This window comes from Pristis pectinata, chromosome 11 (assembly GCF_009764475.1).
Source record: "Pristis pectinata isolate sPriPec2 chromosome 11, sPriPec2.1.pri, whole genome shotgun sequence".
NCBI lineage: Eukaryota > Metazoa > Chordata > Chondrichthyes > Rhinopristiformes > Pristidae > Pristis > Pristis pectinata.
The window spans coordinates 28,888,727-28,914,686 of record NC_067415.1 but is presented as its reverse complement, the minus strand read 5'-3'; the positions used below and the strand labels follow the sequence as shown (position 1 = coordinate 28,914,686).

The 25,960-nt window shown below is 42.5% G+C and overlaps 1 protein-coding gene across 3 annotated transcripts in view; it reads left to right on the top strand.

The window, feature by feature from the left end:
• Positions 1-1,556: 1,556 nt before the first annotated feature.
• Positions 1,557-25,960, top strand: part of LOC127576099 (anoctamin-7-like) — a 46,919-nt gene continuing 22,515 nt past the window's right edge. For 2 of the 3 annotated variants that reach the window (XR_007957170.1, XM_052026484.1), the window contains exons 1-8: positions 1,557-1,877; positions 14,602-14,766; positions 15,905-15,959; positions 16,159-16,218; positions 20,022-20,171; positions 21,458-21,650; positions 22,942-23,064; positions 24,075-24,170. Coding sequence is in view for 2 of the 3 variants with exons in the window: in XM_052026484.1 (XP_051882444.1) it covers positions 1,575-1,877; positions 14,602-14,766; positions 15,905-15,959; positions 16,159-16,218; positions 20,022-20,171; positions 21,458-21,650; positions 22,942-23,064; positions 24,075-24,170 (1,145 nt within the window). In the remaining variant the exon portion in view is untranslated. The remainder of the gene's footprint in view (positions 1,878-14,601; positions 14,767-15,904; positions 15,960-16,158; positions 16,219-20,021; positions 20,172-21,457; positions 21,651-22,941; positions 23,065-24,074; positions 24,171-25,960) is intronic. The other variant, XM_052026485.1, reaches the window with a different exon arrangement.

The window sequence follows — 25,960 nt, the reverse complement described above, 5'->3', positions numbered from 1 at the left end:
GGGAGTGAACACCAAAAAAGAACTTAAACCCAGGCACCTTCTTCTATCTTCACCACTTCCTCAGGGTAAAGGATGACTTGCTTCCACTGCAGTTCTGTGGTTTCTAAGGTGACCACTTTTGCCTTCATTTATTTGATCAGTAGTCTCTGCAACAGACTGAGCAGTTGATGAGGCAGGGAAGTTATTGCATGCTCCATCTGCTGCTTGAGCTTGCCCTCCACTTGTTGCCATGGCAGAGGTGACCTGTCGGATGTTTCTCTACCAATTTGAGCAGTTTTGCAAACATGCAAGATGATTGACACCTTGAGATCTGCATCAGTGGATGACGAGAGTTTGATCTCCTTTAACTGAAGACAGGGCAGGCTCACCTCCCAAGTTACAGCCTGCATTGGTGTGAAAGATCCACACCCTTAGAATATTTAGACATCACTGAGCATGCCTGGTGAGCTCTTTACTGGGAGGCACAGTGGTGCAGCTGGTTATGCTGCTGCCTCACAGTTCCAGCAACCCAGGTTCAATCCTGACCCCCAGTGCTGCCTGTGTGCGGTTTACGTGGGATTCTCTCAGCTGCTGTTGTCTTCTCCCACATCGCAAAGATATGTTGATTGGTAGATTAATTGGCTACTATGAATTACCCCTGGCGTAAATGGGTGGAAGGAGAATCGGGGGAAATTAATGGGCACCTGAGAGAGAATAAATTACTGGGAATGGCATTGATGAGACTGCTCGAGAGCCAGCATAGACTGGATGGGCCAAACGGCCCCCTATGTTGTAAGAGAATACAAGAATGGTATACACACACCTGCTAAGACATTCATGTACAACTACTTACTTGACTCTATCCAAGAGCAAGGAGCATGGATGCCTAATCGTTCCCAAATCACACTCTCACAACTGTATCTCTCCATTCAGTTATTAAATTCCACGGGTGCTGCCTGAATTGTTAAGTCGTTTACTGTCTATTTTGAAAATAATAGTATGCTGCCTCGCCCTGACTTCCTCAGTCCTACGCAACACCAAACATGATCCATTTGGTATTCCACACCGGTGCTTGGAACCACTGTGGTGGGCGTTCGTTTAATGGGTTGAGCTCTCGGAGGTGGGTTCACTGACCATATGACAGTAAAACGATCGCAGTATTTGGAAATTATTCAGTTACACCGACTGTCCCCCCGGAAATTTTTATCGAGTGGCACACTTCATTAAAAGCTGTCTGGACACTGCAAGAGGTTGCACAGATCTGCTCCCAGTTACTTTTCCTGATTGTGGTTATGGACCAAATGGGCCCCACACCGGAATACAGAGATATTGAGGTGTGATTTTTGGAAGAACGGAGGTTAAAATCCTAGTTTTTGGCCGCTGAAGAGGGTTTCAGCCCCCTGCCATTTCGCCGCAGCCTCACAACTGCACCATTCACAGGTCAGAGTCCCATGCACTCAACGAAAAGGTAGCAGCTCCCTGCCTATAAATAGACCCACTGAGGAAGCAGCCTAGAACAGGTTCAGGTTCTGGCCAAACAGGCTCGCTTGTGTTTACATTGCCAGTAATTGGCGAGCTGTGCGGAGTGAAGTACAATGGAAGTAACAGAGGAATTCCAAGTGATTGACTACGTGTTGGTTTACAAGGACGACGATGATCAGTCATTCACCAGGGAGAGAATGGAATTTCTGCGCGAAGTGAAACGGGCTGGGCTCTGCCTGCTCCCCGACCTCACCGAGCAGAAAGGGGAGCTGGCAGGAGAAAAGGGGGAGGTAGAAGACAAAAGCAGGAGGGAAGAACGGAGACATCCAGAGCAGATTATTAAAATCTTCGCCCCGTTTGATGTACTCAGCCAAGTAGCTGAAAAAATGAGATTAAAAATGCCTTTGGATATAGAGGTAAGAAAATCAGAACCATGTTTAATTAACAATTAATTAAAAATATTGCTCCTTGGAATGATCTTGCAAAGAAGATACTTGTACTGTTTCACTTTTCACAACAATGTCAGAAATTGTTTGAAGTGGTGTTGTAGGCACTTCCTTAGTCTGTGCTTTATTACTACTTGTGTACATTATTGGACTTCACTCTTGTCGCCAGCAGCCTTATCAGTTGCAACAGACTGTTAAATTTGAGTGCAATAATTTGAGAAATATTTTATGGAAAAAGAAATTAAAATTCTGTCATGTACAGAAATAGAAGCAGAAGTTGGCTGCTTGGTCCCTTAGACCTGCAGTGCCACTCAGTAAGATCATGCAGTGACTTTTCTGCATTTACCTCCATGTTCCCTTAATATTCCAAAGGTTTATCAATAGAGAATGTACTCAGTGACTGAGACTCTACAGTCTTGTTGGGTACATATAGAATTCCAAAGATTTGCTACCTTCTGAGTGAAGAAATTTTTTTCTCAAACCAATGCTGAATGGCCAGTCCCTTGCTCTGAGGCATTTTGCTTCCCGGTTCTAGACATCCTAGCCAGGGGGAAAATCAGTTCTGTATCTATTCCGTTAACTTGCTTCTAAAGATTATAGGCATGGCCTGTTTAATCTTTCATTATGCAACAAACCTGTCATCCCAGGAATCAATTTGGTAAGCCTTTGCCATGGTTATGATTTTCCTACCACAAGTATATCCTTCCATGGGTAGGGAGACCAGACCTGGACTTGCCATGGCCTTGTATTATTGAGGAAAGGCATTTCTGCTCTTGTACTCAAACCCTTCCTAATTGCTTGTTGAACCTGTGTATTAAAAATGATCTGTGTGTAAGGATACCCAGGTCCCTCTCAACACTTTTCATCCTCTCACCTTTCTACTTTTTCCACCAAAGTGGATAACAACACATCTGTCTGGCCCGACCGATCCAACATCCTCTTCACCGTCAGGCCTGACTACCTGAAGGTACTGGGGATCTGACTTGGAGGAGTTGGGGCGTGCAACAAAAATTGGTGGGCGCGGATTGGGAAGGTGAAGCAGAAACTGGGACTGTGGGAATGGCGCTCCCTTTCGATAACTGGGAAGAACTTGGTCATCAGGTGTGAGGTGCTCTCAGGGCTACTGTACTTTGCGCAGGTTCCTCACTCCTCCAGCTTGGAAATCACCTGTGCCATCTTCCGGTTCACCTGGGGATCCAAGATGGAGCAGGTCCGATGGGTCACCACGCACAGGTCCCTGGACAATGGGGGCAAAAGTGTCCCCAATGTCGCCCTCATCCTGATGACCACTTTTGTCTGTAGCTGCATCAGGCTTTGCGTGGAACCCAAGTACATGGACACTAAGTATCACTACGGACTGAGGTTCTACCGGTCCCTGCTGTTGCGAAGGATGGGCCTGGCCCAGTGGCCACACAATGTCCCAGTCAGCTGGACACTGCCGCGCTACCTGTCCTTCGTGGAAAAGTTCTTGCAGACCAACACCTTTGACCACAAGTCCATCAGGCAGTGGTCAGCACGGAACATCCTGCAGGCACTGCAGGAGAAGGACTCAATGGATACTGTGGGGTGGTTCCCTGAGCAGACTGTCCAGACCATCTGGCAGAATGTCTCATCGCCAGAACTCACCAACAAGCACCAAGACCTCGCTTGGCTGGCGGTGAGAGGGTCCCTCCCAGTCAGATCCTTCCTGCATGGTCAGAACCTCACTCCCAGCACGCGCTGCCCCCGGGAGGACTGAGCTGGGGACGAGACGGCCGCCCACCTCTTTGCGGGCTGTGGGTTTGCGAGGGGGGGTGTGGCGAAAGATGCAAGGGTCCTTGTCACGGTTCATCCCCAGCAGCTGCATAACAGAGGATTCTCTGATCTATGGGCTGTTCCTGGGGGAGACACACAGAGACAGACATCAACTGGTGCTGGAAGGTGAAAGACTCCCTTTGGTCCGCCCAAAACTTGTTGGTCTTCCAGCACTGCAAGATGTCCGTAGGGGAATGCTGCCGACTGGCACATTCCAGGCTGCAGGAATACACGCTGAGGGATGCACTGAAGCTGGGTGCAGCCAATGCAAGGGCTCGGTGGGGAAGGACTACAGTTTAGGGTTCCTCTGCCACTGGAGAGAGAGGGGCGGGGTCAGGTGAGAAAGCCCCTAAATATTGTAAATACGGGACTGGGTAGCCCCCAGGGAGCCACATATGTGGCATCGGTGCTGTTTTTATATAAAAATGTAACACTAATGAATGATCTGTACAAGAATGTAAAGGCTTGCACTGTTTTATAATTGTATATAGTTTGTCTTTTATTGTGAATAAAGTTTATTTTGATCAAAAAAAATCACATTTGTTCACATTATATCCCATCAATCATCCCTTGCCCATTCACTTACCCTGAATATAATCTCCCTGAAGCCTCCCTGTATCTTCTTCACAGCCCACACTACACCGTAGTTTTGTATAATCAGCAAACCTGAATATATTGCACTTAGTCCTTCATCCAAATCATTGATGTAAATTGTTCACAACTAGGGCCCAGCATCATCCCTGTGGCACCCCACTGCTCATCGCCTCCTGACCTGAAAAGGACTCTTTATTCCTACTGTCCGTTAACCAATCCTCAATTCATTCCATTAATTCCAATACTGTGGACCATATTTTATTTAATAATCTCTGGTGTGACCCCTTATCTAAAGCCTTCTGAAAGTCAAAAAATGTCACATCAACTGGTTTGTTCTTGCCTATTTGCTAGTTGCAACCTTTTATCAAATTTGAAAAGAAAAATTGCAAAACAAATGTGTTTTCCCTATTGTTTGTGTTCTACCAATAAATATACAGTCTTTATCAGAGATTTATTTTTAATTTTCCTGACACAGTTGGCAACATGCAACTGTTTACTACAGGGTCTCCCCAAGTTATGGGTGACTTGATTTGCAGAAATTCTTCCATACATTTTTAAAAGCATTTTTCAAGATGGTAATAATGTTTTGTGGTATTCAGTAATGATAAAGTAATGTTCCATTAATTTAATTATGGGTAGTGTTAGGGTGAATATTTGATGAAATGATGGAATTATAGCAAGTGTATGCAGAGAAAAGTTGAGTGGAGTACAGAAAACTCAAACGCAAAGGACACAAAGGTTACTAGATTCTAAAAGGACAATGAGGAAGGGCACTTTATATGAATGCCCGTAGTATTCGAAACAAGGTCAGTGCATCAGTACAAAGGGGTATGATTAAGTGGTCATTACAGAAACGTGGTTGCAAGGTGGAGATGAGTGGAAATTAAACATCCAAAGGTATTAGGTAATACGGAAGAATAGGCAGGGAAGTGGGGTAGTGCTCTTAATTAAGAATGCTATCAGGGTGATAGTGAGAGATGATATAGGATCTAGGGAGCAGAATGCTTGACTCCATCTGGGTAGAGATTAGAAATAGTAAAGGGGGAGGAAAGAAAAGTCACTGGTGGGACTTGTCAATAGGCCACTGAATAATAACATTACAGTGGCACAGGCAGTAAACCAAGAAATATTTGATGCACGTAAGAATGGAACAGCAATTGTCATGGGGGACTTTAGCTTCCACGTAGATTGGGTGAATCAAGTTGGCCGAGGCAGTCTTGAGGACTTCAGGAATGCATACCTGATAGCTTTCTTGAACAGCATGTTAGTGAATGTACAAGGGAAAATGTTATCTTAGATCTGATTGAATTTCTCATACAAATGGACGCTGCAATAGTTTGATCTAAAACCAGTATATTATGCCTAAACAAGGGAGACTACAACAGGATGAGGGAGGAGTTGGTTATTGTAGACTGGGAACACAGGCTATATGGTGGGACAGTTGAGGAACAGTGAAAGACTTTCAAAGAGACTATTCACAGTGCTCAACAAAATTATATTCCAGTTATAAGCAAGGACAGTAAGGGTGGGGAGAGCCATCCTTGGATAACTAAGGAAATAAAAGAAGGCATCAAGCTAAAAGCTCATGCGTACAAAGTCGTCAAGACTAGTGGGAGACTGGAAGATTGGGAAAACTTTAAAAACCAACAAATAACAACTAAGCAAGCAATAAGGAAATGGAAGATAGATTATGAAAGTAAACTAGCACAAAATATAAAAAGATAGTGAAAGTTTTTATAATTATTTAAAGTGTAAATGGGTGGCTATAGTGAACGTAAGTCCCTTGGAAGGTGAGAAGGGGGAATTAATATTGGGTAATGTGGAAAAGGCCAAGGCCTTGAATGACTATTTTGTGTCTGTCTTCACAACGGAGGACTCATCTAACATGCCAAACAGAGATGTTATGGATGCGATTTGGGGAGGGGGGGGTGGGGATGTGGGTGAGAACCTCAATACAGTCGCTGTCACTAAAGTAGTGATGAGCAAACTAGTGGGCCTAAAGGTAGACAAGTCCCCTGGTCCTGATGGGATGCATCCCAGGGTACTGAAAGAAATGGCAGAAGTTGTAGTAGAGGCGTTTGTGATAATTTATCAAAATACTCTAGGCAGGTCCTGGCAGATTAGAAGATAGCGAATGCCACGCTACTGTTTAAAAAATGATGTAGGCAAAAGGCAGGTAACTATAGGCCAGTTAGCTTAATGTCTGTAGTCAGGAAAATACTTGAAGCCAACATTAAGGAAGAAATTATGAGACATCTGGATAGAAGTGGTTCCATCAGGCAGACACAGCATGGATTCAGGAAGGGCAGGTCCTGTTTGACAAACTTACTGGAGTTCTTTGAGGATATAATGAGTGCAGTGGATAGAGGGGAACAGGTGGATGTTGTATACTTGGATTTCCAAAAGGCATTTGATAAGGCGCCGCATAAAAGGCATCCATAAGATAAGGATGCATGGAGTTGGGGGTAATGTATTAGCATGGGTAGAGGATTGGTTAACCAATAAAAGGCAGAGTTGGGATAAATGGGTGTTCCTCTGGTTGTCAATCAGTGGTGAGCAGGGTGCTGCAGGGATCGGTGCTGGGCCCACAACTGTTCACAATATACGTTAACTATTTGGAAGAGGGGACTGAGTGTAGTGCATCCAAGTTTGCTGATGACACTAGATTGAGTGGAAAAGCAAATTGTGCAGAGGATGCAGAGAGATATAGATGGGTTAAGTGAGTTTGCAAGGGTCTGGCAGATGGAGGTCAATGTTGGTAAATGCTAGGTTATCCACTTTAGAAGGAAAAATAGAAGATCAGATTATTATTTAAATGGTGAAAGATTGCAGCATGTTGTGCAGAGGGACTTGGGAGTGCTTGTGTGTGAATCACAAAAGGTTGGTTTCCAGGTGCAGCAGGTTATTCAAGAAGGCAAATGGAATGCTGGCCTTCATTGCTACAGGGATTGAATTTAAGAGAAGGGAGGTTATGCTGCAACTGTACAGGGTACTGGTGAGGCTGTACCTGGAGTACTGTGTGCAGTTCTGGTGTCCTTACTTGAGAAAAGATAAACTGGCTTTGGAGGCGATGCAGAGGAGGTTCACCAGGTTGATTCTGGAGATGAAGGAGTTACCCTATGAGTTGAATCACCTGGGACTATACTTGCTGGAATTCAGAACAATAAGAGGGGATCTTACAGAAACATTTAAAATTATGAAAGGGATAGATAAGATAGAGGCAGGAAGGTCGTTTCCACTGGTGGGTGAGACTAGAACTAGAGGACATAGCCTCAAGATTCAGGTGAATAGATTTAGGACGGAGATGAGGAGAAACTGCTTTTCCCAGAGAGTAGAGAATCTGTGGAATTCTCTGCCCAGGGAAGAAGTAGAGGCTACCTCATTAAATATATTAAGACACAGTTAAATAGATTTTTCCATTGTAGGGGAATTAAGGGTTATGGGGAAAAGGCAGGTAGGTGGATCTGAATCCACAGCCAGATCAGCCACGATCTTATTGAATTGAGGAGCAGGCTCGATGGGCCAGATGGCCTACTCCTGCTCCTGTTTCTTGTGTTGTTATGTAGAATGATATGATACGGGTAGCTATAGAAAACGAACATTTCTGACTTACAGAGAAATTAACTTGAAGACAGTTCTCAGGAAGAGAACCCTTGCATAACCTGGGGACTGCCTGCCAGGAAAAAGAAAGGCATGGGTCAGGTACAGGCAGCTGGGATCAAGTGAATCCCTGGGGATGTAGGAGTGTACTTAAGAAGGAAATCAGAAGGGCAAAGAGGGGGCATGAGATAGGTTTAACAGAGAGATTAAGGAGAATCCAAAGAAATATTGTAAGTATATTAAGAGGAAAAAGAGTAACCAGAGGGAGAAGAGGGCCCCTCAAAGACCAAAGTGAACACCTTTGAGTGGAGCTGCAGGAGGTGGACAAGTTCCTCAATGAATTCTTCTCCTCTGTTTTTTTTTAACCATGGAGGAAGACGTGAAGACTTCAGAACTTGAGATAGTTAATGGGGCTGTCTTGAGGATAGTCTGCATTATGGAAGAGAAGGTGCTGGATGTCTTAAAACATATGGAAGTGGGTAAATCTCCAGGCCTGATCAGGTATGCACAAGAACACTGTGGGAAGCTAGAGAGGAAATTGTGGGAGCCCTGGCTGAGATGTATGCATCATTGTTAGCCACAGGTGAAGTGCCGGAAGACTGGAGGGTGGCCAATGTTGTGCCTTTATTTAAAAAAAGGCTGCAAAGAAAAACCTGGGAAACGTAGATCAGTAAGCCTAATACCTGTAGTAGGCAAGTTACTGGAGGGGACTCTGAGGTATGCATTTGAAAAGATGGGTTGATTAGGGATAGTCAGCACAGCTTTGTGCATAGGAGTTCATGTCTTATGAATTTGCTTGAATTTTTTTTTGAAGAAGTAACCAAGAAGGTCGATTGAGGGCAGGGTGTAGATGTAGTCTATGTGGACTTCAGTAAGGCCTTTGATAAGGTTCTGCATGGTAGGCTGCTATGGAAAGTTAGATCACATGGGATCCAGGGAGAGCTGGCTAATTGGATACAGAATTGGCTTACAGCAGAGGGTGATGATGGAAGGTGGTTTTCAGACTGGAGGCCCATGACTAGTGGTGTGCCTCAGGGGTCTGTGCTAGGCCCATTGTTAGTTTTCATCTTTATCAATGATTTGAATGAGAATGTATAAGGCATGATTAGTAAGTTTGCAGATGACATTGAAATAGATGGTGTCGTAGATAGTAAAGATGGCTATCAACAATTACAGGGGGATCTTGATCAGCTGGGAAAGTGGCCTGAGAAATGGCAAATGGAATTTAATTTGGATAAGTATGAGGTGTTGTATTTTGGAAAGTCAAATCAAGGTAGGACTTCCACAGTGAACAGTTGGGCCCCGGGGAGTGTTGTAGAAAAGAGGGACCTTAGAGTTCAAGTATATAGTTCCCTGAAAGTGGTGGCACAGGTAGACAGGGTGGTGAAGAAGTCTCTTGGCATGCTGGCCTTCATCGCTCAGGGCATTGAGTATAGACGTTGGGATGTTATGTTGCAGTTGGACAAGAGGTTGGTGAGGCTGCATTTGGAATATCGTGTTCAGTTTTGGTGACCCTGCTTTGAGAAAGATGCCATTAAACTGGAAAGAGTGCAGAGGAGATTTATGAGGATGTTGCCGGGACTCGAGGGACTGAGTTATGGAGAGAGGTTGAGTAGGTTGGTACTTTATTCATTGGCTTGTAGGAGAATGAGGGGTGATCTTACAGAGTTGTATAAAATCAAGAGGGGCATAGATAGGGTGAATGTGCCCAGTCTTTTTCCCAGGGTTGGGGAATCAAGAACTAGAGGACATAAGTTTAGGGTGAGAGGGGGGGGGAGATTTAATAGGAATCTGAGGGTCTATATATGGAATGAGCTGCCAGAGGAAGTGGTTGAGGCAGGTACATTAACAACATTTAAAAGACAGTTACATGGATAGGAAAAGTTTAGAGGGATATGGGACAAATGCTGGCAAATGGGACAAGTTTAGATGGGTGTCTTAGCTGGCATGGGCCAGATGGGACAGATGGCCTGTTTCCATGCTGTTTGACTCTGACTGTACTTCCAGTCTTTGAAAGATTGAGACCACAAAACTTGACTGTTACAGATGCTGATTTGTTTCCAATTGGGGTGCTATGCACATGCACTCATTTGCACTACAAGTTGTGTTAGTTGCCACCTTGGACGTTAGCTGATATCTTCAACGTTGGCCTCCACTGCACGTGTGCAGTGAAGTAGACCATGATGCCAATCAGCATCTTACACTGATTTAACACCTGCTACCACTAAATTAAAGCTCTGCAGTGCAGCTAATACCATGTGTTAACCTCACACAGCATAATACGTTTTCAGTAGTTAACCTCACACAGCATAATATGTTTTCAGTAGCCGAAAGGACATCCAATTGAAAGAGATAATCTGCAAATATTTGATTCATTGCTGAAGGGTTTCTACTGATCATGGTTCAGCTCAGCTAATACTCAGTGTTTCAAGACTAGGAATACAAGAAATTCTGCAGATGCTGGATGTATCTGGAGCAATACACAAAAAGCGCTGGAGGAACTCAGCAGGTCGGGCAGCATCCATGGAGGGAAATAAACGGTCGACTTTTCGGGCCGAGACCCTTCATCAGGACTGGAAAGGATGAGGGCAGAAGCCAGAATAAGAAGGTGGGGGAAGGGGGAGGAGCACAGGCTGGCAGGTGATAGGTGAGATCAGGTGATAAGCGATTCCAGGTGAGAGGGGGAAGGTAGTGGGTGGGTGAGGGGAAGGAAATGTAATAAGCTGAGAGGTGATAAGTAGAAGAGGTCGAGGGCTGAAGAAGGAGGAATCTGGTAGGAGAGGGCAGTGGACCATGGAATAAAGGATGGGGGAGGAGAGGAGATGGGCGGGGAGCCATGGGAGTAAGGGAAGACTAAGGAGTTGGGGGGGGGGGGTGGTGGGAAGAAAAAGAAGAGGTGTGGTCACTGGAAGTTAGAGAAATCGATGTTAAGGCCATCAGGTTGGAGACTCCCAAGGCAGAATATGAGGTGTTGTTCTTCCAACTTGCGCCTGGCCTCAACATGGTAGTAGAGGAGGCCATGGATAGACATGTCAGTATGGGAGTGGGATGTGGAATTGAAGTGGGTAGCCACCGGGAGGTCCTGGCTGTTGTGCCAGACGGAGCGAAGGTGCTCGACGAAGCGGTCACCCAATCTGCATCGGCTCTCACCAATGTACAGGAGGGAGCACCAGATGCAATAAATCACTCCCTCGGACTCTCAGGTGAAGTGTTGCCTCACCTAGAAGGATTCTTTGGGACCCTGAATGGTGGTGAGGGACAGGTGTAGCACTTGGCTGCGGTTGCAGGAATAAGTGCCGGGGGATTATCGAGGGATGAGTGGACAAGGAAGTCACGGAGAGAGCGGTCCCTTTGGAATGCAGAGAGAGGGGGTAAGGGGAAGATGTGCCTGGTGGTAGGATCCTGTTGGAGGTGGTGGAAGTTGCGGAGAATGATGTGTTGGATACAGAGGCTCATGGGGTGGTGGGTGAGGACAAGGGGAACCCTGTCCCTATTATCTCGGCGGGGGGAGGGGGTGAGGGCAGACATGCAGGACATGGAGGAGATACGGGTAGGGGTAGCATTGATGGTGATGCAAGGGAAACCCCGGTTACTGAAAAAGGAGGACATCTCTGATGTCGTGGAGTGGAAAGCCTCATCATGGGAACAGATGCGGCGGAGGCCAAGGAACTGGGAGAAGGGGATGGCGTCCTTACAAGTGACAGGGTGGGAAGAGGTGTAGTCAAGATAACTGTGGGAGTCAGTGGGTTTGTAGAAGATGTCTGTGGTTAATCTGTCACTGGAGATGGAGACACAGAGATCCAGAAAGGGGAGAGAGGTGTCGGAGATGGACCAAGTGAATCTGAGGGCAGGGTGGAAGTTGGAGGCAAAGTTGATGAAATTGATGAGCTCAGCACGGGTGCAGGAAGCAGCTCCAATGCAGTCGTTAACGTAGCAGAGAAAGAGTTGGGCAACGTTACCAGTGTAGGCTTGGAACGTGGACTGTTCAATGTAGCTGACAAAGAGGCAGGCATAGCTGGGGCCCATGCAAGTGCTCATGGCTACACCTTTAGGTTGGAGAAAGTGGGAGGAGCTGAAAGAAAAGTTGTTAAGGGTGAGTACTAGTCCTGCCAGACAGAGGAGGGTGGTGGTAGAGGGGAACTGGTTGGGTCTGTTATCAAGAAAGAAACAGAGAGCCTTAAGGCCTTCCTGATGGAGGCTCCTGCAGTGCCTATGCCATGATTGCTTGAAGACTGATGACTTTGGTAGAGAAGGCTGCAATAACCTTGCAGGATGGTGTGGCTGCAGAGCCTGAAAATTCAGAATGCACCTTCTAACCATGAGAGGCAATGAGCCTGGCTGACTGACTAATAGTTATTAGCAATGGCACTTAGGTTTACAGCAATGCCCACTTCACTAAGAGACAACAGCAGGTCTGACCAAGGTATCCAGAGCAAGCTCTTGGTATTTATGGTGTAGTGCACCTGTCCCTACCGGTTCACTGATATTGGCATAGTTATCTACCACCTGGCCTACAAAGAGGGTGTGTCATGCACTGCCTTTGGGTGAGATCTCTCGTGCTTGAATAGCTGCCAGTGCTTGCAAGCTGTGAAATATGGGCGTGAGGCTCTATTAATCTGAGTAATAAATGTGTGGGCAGATGGCAGTAAATGGTCTGGGTGGATGGAGAGAAGGGTGTGGTGAGTTGAACAGTATATGATGTGTGTGGTGTAGTTGGAGAGACACAACATTGTAAGATGTAGCTATACTAACACCTTCACCACCAGTCAGGGTGGGCAGGGGGGTGAAAAATCATTAAACTTCTGTGGGACTACCTACTGTTTCTGGGACCTTGTATTACCCTCTCCACCTCTGTCCATAGAGCTTCCAGTTCTCTGTGGGAAGAGGACCTAGTCTTCACCTTTTATACCAAGGCTTCTAATGCCACACCACGAAACTGCAGCCAGGTTCCTCGTGTGCTATTTTTCCTACCATGATGTACGTACCTTAAATGGCTATTGCACCTGCTGAAACCGTGAAGAGGCTTCCAGTAAGAGGTGCGGGCCAAGCTTTGATGTATTAAGGCAATCAATACAGTGCTTAGAGCTAATCGGATGCTGAAGTTGTGCTAACTGGCAGTGTAAGTAGTTTTCCTTTATACCCACTCTCAGTTCAGGGTGTGGTAAAGCTAGCCAAGACTCAGAATAACACAACACATAACGCTACTCCTTTACAAGCTTGTTAAAACCAAGTAACTTCACAAATAATAATTTAAAGTACCTCAGGTAAAATCCCATGCACTGATACAGCCTCTGTAATTTAACAATCTTGTACAGCTGTGACCTCTTAACTGTAGGTCGTGTATTTCTCCTTAACTGATTCTGAACACAAGCCGCCCTGATGCCCACTTGAAAGAGGTGATTAATCATGTCCAGTGCGCGCTCTCAATTTGTCAAAGGTTTGTCCACAAATACCTCGTAATACAAAAGCCATAACTATAACAATTGACTGATGCATATATCTCTGTCATTTGGTTCTAAGTAAGCCCACAGATGATGGGCTATATGATTCCATGACTCTATGCCCCTGAATTGCTTGATTTAATTAGTTCTCATCAACAATTTTTGTAGAAGAGTTGTTTTGAGGGAGAATAACTCTGAGCTTATCAGTACTGTGAAGAATTCTTACTCGAGTGAACATTTATCTTCTTGCTATGCACAGTTGTTCCACAAAAGCTGCATGGAAAGAACCTTATCCCTGGGTTGGTATTGTTTTTGTAGGAATGACTCGTTTTGCAGATGCTTCACCTGCTTTGAAAATTTCTTCTAAAATGTCTGATGCTTCCTGATGAAACTTTGATCTCTTTTTTTATTAAGTTATTGTTGGTTCACCAGACGTTACTTTCTCAGTGTAGATTTGGCTTTTGCATATGGCACAAATTCATTGCTCAAACCAGAGTGTGTGCAGGTTAATCATGCACTGCCATCCTCCCTTGCTGTACTCCATCACTATTCCATTTAGCCCCATTATACTATGAAGGGCATTAGAAAACTCTTTTCCGCTTTGATAAAATTTAAACTTACTGTGATTTACTTTATTAATTATGGAAGTCCATATATACCGTGACCAATATGTCTAACAATGAGTATCACCAATTTTTTTGACAGTGGAATGCATTACAGCCGAGTCCAATCCCATCTCCACCCAACAATCACTTCTGGTTAGTATTGCTGGACACTAATAACAATCAGAGGCCCAGACAGAGGCTTTCTTTTGACTATGCTCAAAAATGCATTCTATGTGATTGATGTTTCCCTCTTTTGTTTCCTGGCAATTAAATCCAATCAGAGTCCAAAATGTGAGTTAGTTTGTGCAAATGAAGAAACATGTCCTGCTGCACGTGAAGCAGTTAAACATTGGATGCTTGAGCCAACTGACAACTGTTGCTTCAAGAGTTTAAGACTTCACTAATATGGTTTGGAGAGCTGATTGTAAAAGTAAGAATTGTCAGATAAGATTGGAACTCCAAAGTCTGTGGAAAATAATATGAATCTCTGGGGGGTCATTACCAAGCCCATCTTTTCCCAGTTTCCTGTGACAGGTCATGAAGATCACTGCAACAGTTTCATCTATAACAATTACAAGATAGAAATTTCTCAAACTAATTACAGACACTAAAAAAACAAGTTAATTGTTGTGTTGAAATTTTAATTATTGACAATTTCAGGATACAGAGATGTCGACAACTGCCACATCGACATTACTGAAGTATCTTGAGACTGATAATGAAGCCGACTATTTCAGCGCACCTTATAGACGTGACAAGCAACACCTATTCAAAGGAATTGATAACAAGACCACATTTTTTCGACCAGCTGTGAGATCTCTAATTGTAAATTGCACTTTTTGTTTTGGTAGTCATGGTTCTAATTTAAGTTGCATCTGTTTATAAAATAATGGTGCATTTCCCATATTTATCAATGTTAAGGTATTTCATGCACATTTGATAGCATGGGTGTCTTTGCAGAATAGCATAACTTGCTGCAATATGGTGCAATAAGCTCAAACCCTGAACATTTTTTAATGCAGGGTCATTGATATGAAATTTTGGTCCAGAATTTGCTACCAAATGCACTTGTTACGAGCATAAAGAAAAATAGTGAATTTGAAAATGCCCTGATGTTAAGCTGGTAATTGCCATCATGATCTTAAATGACAAAGCAGTATGTGGCAACAGGACCCTGTATGATGCAATGTGCACTGTTATGTGGCCAACCAACAGAAAAATTGGTATAAATGGGTCATTTTTTCAGTTTGGAGTCTCTAGCTAGTGGTTTGGACAGGGGTCAGTGTAGAGCCTTAAACTTTTTATAACACATCTTAGTCATTTAAATGAAGTGACAAGTACATTGTAACAAATGATGAAGATAAATGGGAAAAGGAGCAGTGTGGAGGACATGGTGTCTGCAAAATGTTAAATAAGTGGGTTGAAAATGGCACTTGATGTTGAGAAAAGTGAGGTTATCTACTATAGTTGGAAGAAATGTGTGTAAATGGACAATGAGTACAGAATGGTGCTCTGCAAAGAATCTGGACATCCTTGTGCATGAAATACAATAAACACCATGCTAACTGTGTAAGTATTTAGGAAGGGGGATTGAGCATAAAAGTTGTTACAAATGCACCAGATATTGGTGAGACCATACCTGCAGTGTACACATAGTATGTGTAATTAACATCATTCCATTCAAATAAGGAGTTGATGCTTTTCTTGCCTTTGTGCCACACTATTACGTACTTAGTGGTAAGTGAATCTATGTGAGTATCTTGAACTGCTATAGCTGTAAGTTATTTCCTATATTTAATTACAAATTTAATTTGATTAAGTTTTCACTGTAAATATATATGCTATCTGTTATGATTCAGGAGGTATTCCATAGAATTGCTGTATAACTATCATAAAAACTTGTACTTTGTAGAATGATATTTTTTCTGATGAGTAACTATATCATATCCTGTTTATTTTGTAGGTTAATTATATTCTAAATGGGATCCAAATGCCCAAAGAAGGCCAGAAAGTTAAAGGTAACTTCTGGGAGCCATCAATTTCAGTTTCGGCATTACTGTTTGGGATGTATCTTTTGATAAATATGCACTCCACGGTTAGCCTTACTGGGCTATGGTTGGTTGGGATCAGATCAGTATATATGGGATCATATATGAAAGTAATTAAACTATTGGTATTCAGTTGTCTTCCTTGTAATTATGTCATTGTTTGTTTCAGAAAAACTTAATGAAGATATAGAAATGCAGCCTTTTGTCCAGAATAGGAACACCAGGAAAGGTATGCACTTCAAGGGGTAAGTGGAAGGTGGAAAAATGTTATTGAGAATATTAAAAAAACTGCAGGTGCTGGAAATCTGAAATAAAAACAAAAATTGCTTGAAAAGCTCAGCAAATCAGGCATCTATGGAAAGAGAAACGGCTAACATCTTGGGTCTGCGACCCTTCAGAACTTGCAAATGATTGCACATCTGAAATGATGGCTGATTCTCCTTCCAATGTGGCGATGAGGCCAAAATTGGTTCGGCCATGATCTTATTGAGTAGTGGAGCAGGCTTCAGAGGCTGATTAAACCTATTCCTGCTCCATTTCTTAGGTCCTACTTTATGTGCACTGACAAATTTCACAATATGGTTTCCTCTGCATTGAAGAAACCAAGCAGAGGTGCGGTGATTGCTTTGTAGAACACCTGCACTCAGTCTGCATGAGTTACCCTGAGCTTCTAGTTTGCTGCCATTTTAGTTCATCATCCCACTCCCACTTTGATCTCCCTCTATCTTTAGCCTCCTGCACTGTTAGGATGAGACCCCACGCAAGCCCAAGCAACGACATCTCATCTGTCTGGGTATGTTTGCTGCCGTTCCCAGACATAACAATCGAATTTCTCTTAATATGCTCTTAGTTCCATTCTACATTAGAACAGTTTCCAGTTTCCTTTTTTCCATTTCACTGTGTCTCGTCTGGCTTGCCAAACAAGACCTGAAGGTTAGATCACCAGGGATCAAGTATGAGCTAGTAAATTGGATACAGAATTGGCTTGGTGGTGGGAGTCAGAGGGTGGTAATGGAGGGTTGTATTTCAGACTGGAGGTCTGTGACCAGTGGTGTGCTACAGGGATCAGTGCTGGCTGGGTTCACCGTTGTTTGTTATATATATTAACAATTTGGATGAGAATGTAGGTGGCCATGGTTAGTAAGTTTGCAGATGACACCAAAAATTGGTGGTATAATAGACAATGTAGAACGTTATCTAGGATTACAACTGGAAAAAGTGGGCCAAGGAATTAACAGATGGGAATTTAACTCAAACAAGTGTGAAGGTACTGCATTTTGTGAAGTTAAACTAGGTCAGGACTTGTACATTGAATGGCAGGTCCCTGGTAGAACAGAGAGGACATAGGGTACAAATACATAGTTCCCTGAAAGTGGCGACACCAGTAGAAGGATGTGAAGAAGGCATTTTGGCATGCTTGCCTTCATTGATCGAGGCATTGAGTACAAGAGATGGGATGTCATTTTACAGCTGTACAAATTGGTAAGACCACACTTGGAGTATTGGTAAATTAGTTCATTATTGTCAGATGTACCAAGGTACAGTGGAAAAACTTTGATTTGCATGCCATCCACACAGATCATTTAATAAAATCAGTACATCGAGGTAGTACAATGGAAAAGCAATAACAGAATGCAGAATATAGTGATACAGAGAAAGTGCAGAACAGGCAGACAATAAGGTGCAAGGCCTTGTGAGGCCAAGAGTCCATTCATGTGCATTTCTGGTTGCCTAGCTATTGGAATGATGTCATTAAGCTGGAAAGAGTGCAGCAAAAATTCACAAGAATGTTGTCGGGGACTGGACAACTTGAGTTGTAAGGAGATACTGGATAGGCTGGGACTGTTCTTCCTGGATTGCAGGAGGCTGAGGGGTGACCACAGAGGTGTATAAAATCACGAGGGGCATAGATAACATGAATGGTCACAGTCTTTTCCTCAGGGTAGGGGAATCTAAAACTGGAGGGCTGAGGTTTAAGGTGAGAGGGGAAAGATTTAGAGGGGACCCTGAGGTGCAAGTTTTTCATATCGGGTACATGGAACTAGCTTCCAGAGGAAGTGGTCAAAGTGGGTACAATTACAATGTTTAAAAGACATTTAGACGGATACATGGATAAGAAGGGTTTGGAGGGATATGGGCCAAACACTGGAAAATGGGACTAGCTCACGTTGGCACCTTGTTTGGCATGGACAAGTTAGGCCAAAGAGACTGTTTCTGTGCTATATAACTCTTATGTCCCACAGTGCCACAACCACAAGTTACACAACCACCAGTTACACAACCATAGTATCTTCTCCCCTCTGCTACATGTTCATTCTATCAGAGACATTCTCTTGGTTTCACTCACATTTTGCTGGTACCCTGGCTAATATATTTCTCTCTTTCTCAAGGCTGATGAAGGGTCCCTCATCCGAAGCATTGGCTGTTTCTCTTTCCACAGACACTGTCTGACCTGCCAAGTTTTTTCTTTTTCTCTCCTTATCCTATCTGCATAAGTCTAGCCTGCTGGGCAAGTCCCACCATTAACAACTCATTAGACAAACCTAGTAGCTGAATATGCTGATAATTGACTCCTTTAAGCCATTTCAACTCGTCCCATCACAGATGCACCCTTTGTTCTACACTTCCCTCCCCACCTTCGCTTCCATTGAAAACCAATTTGATTATGTTTTGCTTCCCCCTGCACCCCTCCCCCCCAATTCTGACGAAGGGTCACAGACCCAAAATGTTGACTGTTTCTCCTTCCACAGATGCTGCCTGACTTGCTGAGTCATTTTTTCACGTTTTCTGTTTCTGTTAAGGAAACTGTTCATTTGGGACAGACTCCATTTAAACTGAAAGCTAAAGATCTGTGCATTGGACTAAGTAACAAAATTGGACAAAAGTATCTTAAATCTTTTTCCATGCATTTTGTGCATGGCACTGAACAGATCAATGCCTCCAGATTAACTAGTTTGGTTACTACATAACATACTGAAGTGGTTAGTGGATCCAGTAAAGAGCTTGTAGTTATACCGCATCTTTCACACTATCCCAAAGTACTTCACAGCAATGTAGCAGTCTGCACATTCCCAGTGAGTGGCAGCAAGCCAAGGACAAGCAAGCATGCTCGGGCAAGCATACATATTCTGAATTTACCGAACATCAGCCAGACTCGATCTTCTTGAAATTCCCCAGCATTTGTGCCAGATCTTGAATATTGGTGGGATCTTTCTGCCCATTGATTTCAATGGGGATTGTGGGGGTGTGCAAGTTCTTCATTGTCTTTTAATAATATTTTAAAATAATAAAAATAATTTTACTTAAAAAACAGATTTTACTTAAAAAACTATAAGCTGATTTTTAAAGAGATTTTAATTCTTTAAATCATTTAATTTTTAAGTCAGTAAAGCTGGGGGTGGGGCTTTATCAGTTGTCAAAGCTCGAGAGGAAGTTCTGGAGCTGGGCTTCTCCAGTGGGCCATTTGAAGCCCTCACCATTAGGACATGGGATGTTTTGGGCAAGAAAGATACTTCCCCATGTCCCTCACTCTTGCATCAGGACCAGATGGGTTTGGGGATGGGCTGACAGAGGGCAGCATAAGTGGATCAGTGTCAGCAAGATCTAGGCCAATATTTTTGCAGTGTCTTCAATTAAGAAAGTTGGTCAAGAGTTAAGGGTCCCTCAAATAGCACAGTGATTAAATCCATGTTTGAGGAATGGATGTTGGCAAACTGCTGCCTTCAAATGGTGTGAATGGTGTATTCTGCTTCCATCTGAGAGAACAGATGAGACAGTTTGGATCTGATCCAAAAGTGAGCACTTTTGCCAGGGCAAGATTTTCAGTCTGGAATTTGTGGTCCTGTCTCAGGAGTGATGCTTGAAACCCAAATCTCTGGGTTTAGAGGATCGAGTACCAGCACTTCAGTCAAGACTGATATGTATTGTATAATCCTAAATTCTGTTTTCATTATTCATGAAGCTGTGTTAAGACAGACATTCTCTCATTCACCAAAAGACTTGTTAATGCAGCTTGTTCTTTTTGACAAATAGATCTTGAGAAAGATGGAAAAACAAAATGGATTCCCAGTCTACCATATTTATTAATGAAGAAAGCATTTACATCTGCATTCACACTGCATGAAGGTCCTGAAAATAATTTTGGAAAGAAACCTAGAGCATCTTCAATACAAGGAGGTGGTGGTGGGTAGAACAAGCTACATGATTAGTGTGACTGACAACAGATGAATTTTGGCGGCAGATGATTTTGCAGATCTTAACTTCAATAGTAAATACAAGATCACAACTTCGTCTTCTCTGTTCTGGTCCCTTTTTATCACTTAAGCCCTTTAAGGCTGATAATAACTTGGGTTCTATTACAGCAGGTGACCAAAGTAGCTTTGTCAAATTTTTGTCTGACATTGGTCCTATGATGCACATTGGAATGTTTTAGTATATGCTATTTGTATGCATTGTTAATGTGAGTTGTTGTTTTAGCCTTTATTAAGTTTGAGATTCAGCAATTCCAAAGCTGTTGAGATGTACAAGATTGATTCTTTTTCCAATATTGTTATAAACTCATTAAGCACAGTAAACCCATGAAATACCTATAAGTATATACAGTACACTTTCTGCATGTAGACTATGCACTGGCTGCGTGGCTTGATCTTGAACTTGTCAAGTTCAAACTACCTGCAGCCTACTAGAATGCAGTAATTATTTTTTCTCTGTGTCTCTGTGTCTGTGTCTGCAGCACACACCATTCTTTACCCATTTTAAAAAGTTGAACATTGTCCACTTTTGATTTCAACTGGAGAAGAGGGTTAGAGGTCATGAGGTAAGGGTGAGGGGTGGATCCAATCTGCACTCGAGGTTGAAGCCTTTTCAATGAGGCTGTGTACCTTGATTTTCAAATGTTTTTTTTTATCCCACATTAGCTTGATTTTAAGGCCTCTGGAAACATGCAGGGTTAAATTGTTCCAAAGGGCTGTAGTTGACCTCTGGCTGTCTGAGATGAAACCTGAAGAGAAAGTTCATAAGGTGTTCTACACTTTTTAACTGCAGAACAATCAGGAATCCTGGATGTTTAGCATCAAAACTCTCTCCCTCCAGCTCTGGCTGCACTACCCTGTAAATGCCACACTTCACATCCTATAAGTTGGTGATAATAAATCTGATTTTGATACCAGGGCCATGACCTCATCTTCTATTTAAATTGGAACCACATTTCAGAAGTAGAGTTTATTGTAAAACTGCCAGCCTATTGCACATTAAGCATAAACAAGAACAAATTTAACCATCACTACCACCCTCAACTGCCCAGTAATTTTATATTGTTTCTTTACTTGCCATATTCCTACAGCCTCTGAATGTCCTTTAGCTGTTTTTGGAAAGAATCAAAATAGCTTTTGTTTTAGTGGCTGTAACTCCAATTTTACATTTATTTTGCAATCCTTTATTAAATATAATAAATTGTTAATTTTCCGCAGATCATCACAATAGCTGGACGGATCTTAATAATCTGTGGGCTAACACTTACAGATTTCAGCCATTATGGAAGATAAGAAACTACTTTGGTGAAAAAATTGCATTTTACTTTGCTGTGATGGAGCTGCTTTTACTCTTCTTAATTCCTGCTGCATTCCTTGGCTTGGTTATTTTCATTTATGGCCTTCTTCATAGGTACTGTTCTCTTTATCTTCTGTGAGAATTTGTGCGCTGAAACTCATGATAAGATGTATTCTGTGTTGTGATCTGCTTGAGTTGATTCGTCAAGGAGATCCATTTAGCCAAAACTCAAAAGTACTTGAGATGATGGTATCTGAGGTGATGAGACTGAGTGACATGGGGCCAACAAGCCTGGCAGCCACTCCCTGAAGTGACAAAAGTGTCTTCACATCTTCAACAAATGAAATAAAAGAAGAAAAACAAAAGTTAATTTTGACCATCAGGAGAGAAGGGTAGCTGATGAAATCAACTGCAGCTTAACATTGCAAAGTTGATAGTGTGAGATAGAAGTACGAAGGAACAAAGAAAATAAGGAGTAAAGGAATCTTGAGTTGTGTCTTCCCTTTTACCAGTGACAACAGTTATGACTCTACCTGCCAGTACGGCCAACTGTGTCCTTTGAGGAGGCAGAGAATGTGCAGCTGAGCTTGGCTTCCTTCAGTAGCATCCTGCTTTCTGCAGATGTGGGCTGTTTAGTGCATGAAAGAAGATAATGTGTTGGTGACATGCTTGTGAGGGATTTACAGAAGGTGTCTGCTCTGGTGAAATATTTAGTATGTTGCTGGTCAGACTTGAGGTGTAGGGAAAGAGAAAAATGCACACATACTGGAAGAAAGAAATGAAATCCTGATGCATTGATTGAAGGGAATCTGAGAGGAATATTGCGAGAAATGTGGCTAGAGGTGTGAGCTGTCGCCCAAGAACAAATCTTGCCATTGACCTCCTCTGATGTGCCTGTGCAGTATCTGTGCAAGGCTTCATGCCTCCTTGGTTCAGATACGGCATTTTCTCCCTCTTGTCCATTGCCTGAGTAAAGATCTCTAAAGCAGCATCCAGTTACATGATGTGATCTATAGGTCATGCAGTTATCTATATTTTCCTGCAGGGCTGACCAATAATGCATCTTCCCATTTAAGGAGTACTGCCTGTATTTTCAAAAAAATCAGACATCCTATTTCCAGTGTGGCCCAAACAGGTTTTCAGGCAATGAATACAGTTGGTTGCTCACATGACTCATTGTCATGAGCATACTGAAAACATGGAATGTTGTTTGGGCTACACTAACAGATAGTTGTGTGTACCCTGCCCCCAATGCACTCATTTTCTGAAGTTGAATTCCTAGGTCAAATAGTAAATGAATTTCTCAATACATAGACTGCTATTGCAGTGAGAAAAATAATTAAGGATTTAAATTAAGTACCATATGAATTATCAAATGTTTTATTCTTTATATTTTTCTCTTCAGTGTTTCCTGTCACAATGCCATCAGTAATGTTAACACAATCTTGCATGGATATAGTTGTAGCTTAGTCTGTTCGACTCCAAGCATGGTCCCAGAAGTTGCAGAAAAAGCAGTGAATCAAATCAGGTAATTGTTTAGTAGCATTTTGAACATTTTTTTAATGTCCTGCTTCTGATTGTTGTGTGATTATATGAAATGATTTTTAGTGCAAGCTAACAAAAAAGTTAGAGATCTGTCATTTGGTCCAATTTGGGTAATGTTTCATTATATTCTTAATTCTGAACTTTACTGTCCTACTTTAATTTAACTGCCACAAAGGATATTCACAGGTGTAAAATGCACGAGTGGTTTGTTTTTACTACCATGCAACACCTATTAGCAGGTGCAAGGGAGAAAAAATGGAGCAGAGAGCCGACAGCTAGTGTTTATCGCTTTTAAGCAACCCTGGGATATGCCAGACTTTTCCAATAGCTTGTAGCATATCTTGGTATCACCATCCAAAGGGGCATTGCTTACTCTGTCACCTTATTAGCCTAATCTGTCTGCCAGTCCATTGCTCATTTTTGCGGGTTGTGTTGCACCCAACTTCACTCCACAGAAGTGAGAGAGAGCAAGGCAGCAGGCATTAGTGAGAGTCCTTTTTTTAAAATGGCTTCACTGGGCTTGGGAGAGACTAGGCTCCTTTCATATGGACAGTAGGTGGATGGGCAAACTCATAGGGATGATTGTCAATGCCACAGGAATCAATGTCCCAGAGACCAGATGCAGATGGGTACAGATTGTTCTCTTGCTGGGGGGAAATGCCTGAGTGTAAATGGCTTCCTCAGTGTCTTGACATCTGGCTCAGAGGGAACTGTCTTATAGCCTCTCCTTTCTGCATTATAAGGTTTAGACTCCAAATTACTTGAGCAAGTTAAAATGATTAATTAAGTTTATCAAGACGTGAGCTAAGACAAGTAAATGGAGGTGCTGGCTGTCATGGTCTAACTGTAAGACTAATTAGCCTACAGCTGTTTCTGTAATCCTTATCAAAATAAAAACTTGCACAAGATCTCTTCAGATCAACTAGATACGAGTTCACATTAGCACATTTAGTAGACGTAGAACATATCAAATCTCATATTAATTTTATTCAGGACTATATGTGACAATATTGCTGGAAGGAAGAAGAATATTGAACAAATGATGAACAGGACATGTGCTATTGAGATTCACAGTAATTGTACTTTTCAGTAAGTATAAAGTTCGAGATGAGTTATTAATGGCTGTGCCATGTTTGCAAGCTGTTTAATGAAAACTGCCTACTTTTCCCATCATCTGAAAAGCAAGATGAGCTTACTTCATTAGTGCCTCTTCATTATGGCATACTGCATTCTCCACACCCAAAAAGCTATTGCCTTCATTATTCTTAACCTGAGTTGACCAATGCAACAGGAATAGAACAGGCAAAGACCAATTCTTCATTATATCCATTGCATCCTGACATGATGCAGCCTAATCAACCATTAAATGCATCTTTTTTTCGTTTTCCTCCCCCCACCCCCCAAACCTCTCCCCTACAATCTGGAGTCAAATTTCCTAGCTGAGAAAGCAATATACAGGAGCTCCCCAAGTTACAGGGCAGGCAATCTGACTTTACACAACAGCGCCAGCGATCGGGGTTCGATTCCCGTTGCTGTCTGTAAGGAGTTTGTACGTTCTCCTGTGTCTGCGTGGGTTTCCTCCGGGTGCTTCAGTTTCCTCCCACATTCTAAAAGACATACGGGTAGGTTAATATGGGCTTAAAAAAAAAGGCGGCGCAGACTCGTTGTGCCGGAAGGGCCTGTTACCACACTGTAAATAAAATTTTTTTAAAAAATTTAATATTTTTCAAGATAGTAATAATAAAATGTTTTGTTGTATTCATTAATGACTGCATACGGTATATATTCCATTAGTTTAATTATGGGTAATTTTGGGATAAATCTTTGAAATGAGGGTATTACAGCAAGTGCATGCAGAGCAATACCATATTGGCAGCTATAGAAAACAGACATTTCTGACTTGCGGAGAAATCAACTTATAGACAGTTCTCAGGAACGGAACACTTGCATAACCAGGGACTGCCTGTGTATATCAACGTTGCTATTTTTGAAGCAAAAGGAGTTTTTTAAAAAAAATCCAGAGAAACTACCTCTCAAATTCCTGTCATGGCCTGTAGATGATTGATTGAGTGCCCAGGACTATGCAGACTGCATTCCTACCCCAGTTAAACCATCTACATTCATTAAGGATCACCCAATTTCAGCAATTTGCCCAGCTCACTTTGGAGTACAGATAATTGATACTCATTGTAACCAAAATTCAGAGATCAACAACCTTCAAAAAGCAGTGGTTTTTTGCTTTCCAATTTCATAACTTCTACTGAAGGCCAAAAGTCCTTCTTAACTTTCCAGCTCAAGGAACCCCGATCCAGAATATAACCTAATCAATTCATTATCGTAAGTTCTTTCAGGGTAAAATGTACCAGCTTTTCAAATCTGTAATGTCATGTACCAGCAACAAAAGAAACACACCAAGTCATGTATAAGTGTTTAAAAACTATTTATTAATAACTACTTATGATAATAAGAAAAATAAAAGTAAAAATGTTAGAATGTTAGAGGAAAAAAATGTTAGATCTTAACCATTAACCCCAAAACAAAACTCGAAGTGTGTGTGTGGCAAATTCCCAAACTCCAAGTCCAGGAATAGTTCTCAAAATTCAATTCAGCAAGCCATAAGGTGAAACGTGAGCAAAGGCTTCTGCAAAACCACCATTGACTGAAGAGGAAATGTAGAGAGAAAATAGAGAGTCATTACGAAATCCAAATGTTCCACGATGGAACCCATACAACACCTCAATCACTGATAATCTCCATTCCTTTGTTCTGAAGTATCTGCCACCCCGAAAGGCATTCGAGACGGGGCTGTTCACACAAATATCTGTTTCCTTCTACAGGTTAACAACAAAGTGGACTCCATTGGATTATTCCAAAAATCC